The 5,185-nt window shown below is 44.6% G+C and overlaps 1 protein-coding gene across 1 annotated transcript; it reads right to left on the reverse strand.

Moving 5' to 3' along the window:
• Positions 1-3,787: 3,787 nt before the first annotated feature.
• LOC149146774 (uncharacterized) lies at positions 3,788-4,876 on the reverse strand. The gene has a single exon (XM_089452858.1). It carries the CDS (start codon positions 4,874-4,876, stop codon positions 3,788-3,790), a length of 1,089 nt encoding a protein of 362 aa, XP_089308984.1.
• Positions 4,877-5,185: the final 309 nt, after the last annotated feature.

Raw genomic sequence — 5,185 nt, forward strand, 5'->3', positions numbered from 1 at the left:
CGCAACTGAGAACAAAAACCAAACTATTAGCACTAATAAATGCACAGAAATAAAGAGAGTTGGTTACCCTGGGCAGTGGAGTGTCGACTGTATCCTGGGACGGGCAGGGCGCCTTCGAACGTTGCTTGAGATTAGAGAGGGCAGTGTAAGCAGAGGGAGTCTGATATTTGCTGCCAACCGAGAGGAGCTCGGTGTTTCCTTTAACCCAAATACTGATCTTGCTGTCTTGAGAGAGGCCTTCTGACTGTTGTCCCCGCCTCCTAAGAGCCCTTCGCCTCTGTCTCAGATTGCAATGAGATGTGGTAGCGCTGAGGGACTCGCTGTGATTTATAAGAGTGAAGCGAGCTTGCTCACGTTTGTATCGGGGAGTGGTGAATCTGATCTTGGCTGTCGTGAGATCTTTTGAGTTGATCTTTACCAGTCCTTGGAGCCTGAAGCCAGCATGGGCGTGATCCCGCCCTCTGTTTTGGTCTGTGGTGTACAATGATGAGTTCCTACCTTTTCCTGCATTCCTCGATTCCGAAGGGCGATACGCTGTCCTATCTCCCCTACTTCGGCAGTCGAGAAGGATATGGTTTGAAGAGGATCGGGTGTGCGCAGGCCTGCAGTATTGAAGCGGATGCCTGAGGTGACTGATAATCTGGTGCAAGGGGATATCGTGCTGACTATGGAATATCTTTGTCATAGAACTCGTTGTTTTCCTTTACCTTACCCGTGGGTCTTCCCGTGGCCTTGTTGGCCAGCTCGTCCGCTTCCGTATTGTTGCTTCTTAGGACGTGCTTAAAGGTCACTTTGTTGATGCTCCTGGTCTGGTCTGCTATTCTTCCTTTGATTCTGTTTAAAGCAATTTGGTTGAAGTCTTTCCCAGTATTCATGGCTGCTATAAGAATTGCAGAGTCCCCTAACACTAAGAGATCATGAATGCCCAGCTTCAGGGCAATGGAGGTCCCCAATAGGAGGCTGTATGCTTCAGCCTTATTGTTCGACATGGTACCCAAACTCCACTCATAAGTGACGATTGTTTTCCCTTGAGGATCTCTAATTATTCCCCCTGCTCCAGCTCTGCCTGGGTTGTTTTTTGAAGCCCCGTCGAAGTGAAGCGTGGACCTCTTTTGATTTTGGATCCAACTATTGATTTCCTCCTTTGTCCCTCTAAGTTTCCATTCATTCTGCCCTGTTCCTTTTATTGATTTGCTTTTTGTTTTTGGCTTATGGTTGAATCTTCGGACCCATTCCTTCGCCCTCTCATCTGTGTAAACCGGGTCAGCATGAGGGATCCCATTAGCTTCAATAGTCTCTGTTATGAGCGCAGTTGTTTTAGCCAGAATACTTGTTATACTAGGTTTTTTGTTTTTGAATATACTTTCGTTCCTGGCTAACCATAATTGCCAGCAGAGGTTTGAAGGGATGCTGGTCCATAGTCTCTTGGCGAGGATCATGTTCTTGCTTGCATAAGGGAAGAGTTTCCCCCAACCTTTCTGAAGGAGAGAAGTCTGATTGGGTAGCTCTCCTATATCTAGAGGACTAGTTATGAGCTTCCAGCAGGACCTTGCTACCGGACACTCAATGAAGAGATGGTTGATGTTTTCCTCCGCCTTCCTGCACATAAAACAAATTGAAGGACCCTGAATACCCTTTCTCCTTAGATTTTCTGCTGTTAGGATTTTGCCATGAAGCAAGGTCCAATTAAAAAATTTGATCTTCGGAAGACTTTCAATTTTCCAAGCTGCTTTGTAAAATTGCCAATTGTTGGGTGCTGCTAGGTTTTGAAGCGCCTTGTAACCTTCCTTGACTGTGTAATTGCCTCCAGTTGGATCCCAAGCGTAACTATCATCTCTCGTTCTGCTTGTAGGGGCTGCCCCTGTAAGAGATAGCTTAAGTTCGTTCCATAGGTCTTCTAAATCTTTAGGTAGGTGCATAGTTTTCCATCCTTTCCAGCTGTTTTGATCCCAAAGTGAGATGTTGGAAAGGGTTTTAAGATTAGCTTCTGACATCCACAGCTGCATTGGCCTCAAATTGATGGACTTTTCCTTGGCTTCCGAACCCATGATTCTATCCCTCCATATGCTGATATGTTTCCCATTACCTGGGACTTTAGAGATGTGAGACTTGAGAAGGGGTAAGGTTTTTTTGATCAACTTCCAAACAGGAGTACATTGCCTCTCTGTGATTACATCAGAGAGGATGTTGCTATTGCTCCCACTCAGATATTTCTTTTTGAGTACCTCTGCCCACCAGGATCCCTTCTCTTTTAAGATTCTCCAGGTTAGTTTGAAGCCCATTGCCATATTTGCCAGCCTGGGAATTCTAATTCCTAGTCCACCATTTTCTATGGGGAGGATGACCTTTTCCCATTTTACTAAACTGAGTTTTTTTGTGTCTTGCTTTCCTCCCTTCCAGAGGAAGCTTCTTAAGATCAGCTCCATATGCTTGTGAATGCTTGAAGGTGCGAGGGTAATGGCAAATTGGTAGATAGGGAGGGCTGAAAGGATTGCTTTGATGAGGATTGTTCTGCCCGCCAGGTTAAGCCAATACATCCCCCAGCTCTGTAGTTTCCCTCTCAGCTTCTCAATTAGCTTGACCCAAACTTCGTTTTTGATTGTCTCTTTGGCCAGAGGCAGTCCTAAATACATAAAGTGAGACCAGTTTGATTGAGCTGGGATTTCCATGATTATAGAGATCCTTTGGGTTATGTATCTTGGAACATTCCAGGTGTAAATCATGCATTTGTTGTTGTTTAATTTGCCCCCCGAGGCTTGAAGGAAGAGGTCCAGGATGGCCTTGAATCTCCTGGCCATGAGGCTTGAGGCACCGCCGATTAAAAGGGTGTCATCTGCAAATAAGGAGTGATTGATCCCCTTGGCTCCTCGGATGATGTCCACTCCTGTTATTTCCTTTAACTTTCGCTTGTTTTCCAAGTGCAAACTTAATGTCTCTGCCATGATGATATAGAGGAAGGGGGAAAGAGGACAGCCTTGCCTCAAGCCTCTTGTGCTCTTGAAGGCGCTGCATGGCCTACCGTTGATTAAAGGAGCTGTCCAGTTGTGGGAAACACATTCCATAAGCCTACTGATGAAATGGTCTGAAACCCCGAAGTTTGCAAGCACAGTCCTCAGAAATGTGTGGTTTACCCTGTCAAAGGCGTTCGCCATATCCAGCTTGATTATCATACCCTTCTCATTTCTAGCAACGCTGCTGTGAATCTCCTCCTGAACCAGAATTACATTATCTGTTATGTGTCTCTTGGGGAGAAATCCTCCTTGGTTATCCGAGATGAGTGAGGGAAGGATTTTTTTCAGCCTATTTGCCAGAATCTTTGTGATGATTTTGTATGAGACATTGCATAATGAGATAGGTCTGAACCTGTCAAAGGATTGAGGGTTGGGCTCTTTTGGGATTAGTGCTAGATGCGAAGATTTGATACTGCTGCCCATTTTACTTTTTGAGTGGAAATTTCTCACCATTCTTATGTAGTCTTTCTTCATGATGTCCCAGTGTGTTTTGTAGAAGCTCACCGTGAAGCCATCCGGCCCGGGTGCTTTGTCAAGAGGCATACTATTGATTGACCACTCAACCTCCTCTAATGAGATTTCTTTGTCCAGTTCACAGTTTTGGGCTTCTGAGACCTTTCTCTCAATGATGTTGGCGAAATCTGTATTTTCTTGATAGTGGGGATCAGCTGTGAGTAGAGATTGAAAGTGTTTTGAGGCAGCCTCCTTGATTTCCCCTTTATCCGTTAGCTCTTTCCCTTCAAACATTATCCTTTCAATGTTATTTCCAGCTCTCCTTACTTTGAGACAGTTATGGAAGAACGAGGTGTTTTTATCCCCAAATTGAGCCAGAGACATCTTGACTTTTGTCTTAGCTCTTCCTCTTCTTTACGGTGCTGATTGTACAATGCTTTATACATCTCCCCTTCTTTCGTTTGGTCTTCTTCCGTTTCTTGGACTGCCTCTTTTTCCTGATTCCACTGCTCTAGTTTCATTTGCAGATCGTTTTTTGCCTTCCTTTCCTCCTTCACGTGGTTCCTCACCCAATTTTTTATGGCAACCCTCAGCAATTTGATCTTCGTTTCCCAAACAAAGTGTGGGGAGCCTGTTATCTCTGATCTCCAGATTTCTTTTATCATGGCTTTGAAATCCTCGCTGGAATCCCAGACTTTGTTGTATTTGAATGGCAGCGGACCCAAGTCTTCCTCTTTGTCTAAATACAGCGCCACGGGTTTGTGATCAGAAATGAATCCCTGAATGATTGTGCTGCGAATCCTCGGAAAATTGGCAGCTGTTCGCTCCTGTACGAGGATTCTATCAAGTCTTTCTTTGATATTATTCCTGCCTGTCCTTTTATTTGACCATGTATAACGGCCATTTTGGGGAGGAATGTCTATGAAATTGTGAGTTTGAATGATATCCTCCAGTTTTTCTCTATATGGTTCCATGAAAAACTTCCCTCCTAGCTTCTCCTCTGCATTCCTTATTAAGTTCAGGTCTCCTCCAAGAAAGATATTCCTCCCTTGGGTAGTCTCAATATCTGCAGTCAAAGATTCCCAACAAGTAGCTTTGTCTCTGAAGTGTGGGGGGGCATACACGTTATAGATTGTGTATTCCTCCTTCATATCTGTGCTTTGCATATCTATTCTAATCCACCATCTGTTTTGTTTGTTATCTATGAGATTCCAGTTACTTTTGTTCCATATTACTCCTATACCTCCTGAGGCTCCTATTGCACTCATGGCTATTCCTTCGTACTTTCTATTTCTTATCAGGCTGTTTCGGAATTCTTGATCACTGATTTTGGTCTCCTGGAGTAGGAGGAAGTCTGGTTGTTCTGCTTTAATAAGGTCTCGGACTGCATTTGCTTTCAGGGAGGAGCCCATCCCCCTACAGTTCCAAGAGACCAAAATCATCATTTACCTGTTTTATTGTGGATCCCACTTTTCTCCTTCATCTTCTCACCACTTCCTTTGTTCCTGTCCAGGTATGTGTCCATTGGTTGCTGAGTCCCTGTAGCCATTTCTTTAGCAGCATTCTCATCTCTTATTTCCTTGTTTGATTTTCTTCCTACTTTTCTTGGTGGGTCCGTGGCTGCTATGTTTTCCTTTGTTTTATTTCTCGTTAGGATCCTTTCCACTGTTTGAGGTGGGGAGACCTGGAGGGGAGAAGAGGGGGAGGTTCTGGGGCCCTTG

Source organism: Pinus tabuliformis, chromosome X, assembly GCF_031772625.1.
Source record: "Pinus tabuliformis cultivar Carrire ecotype Pingquan chromosome X, CPIR1, whole genome shotgun sequence".
In the NCBI taxonomy this organism is placed as follows: Eukaryota; Viridiplantae; Streptophyta; class Pinopsida; order Pinales; family Pinaceae; genus Pinus; species Pinus tabuliformis.

Excerpts from the sequence above, each read along its gene's own strand:
- LOC149146774 (XM_089452858.1), bottom strand. The coding sequence starts at position 4,876 with ATGGGCTCCTCCCTGAAAGCAAATGCAGTCCGAGACCTTATTAAAGCA.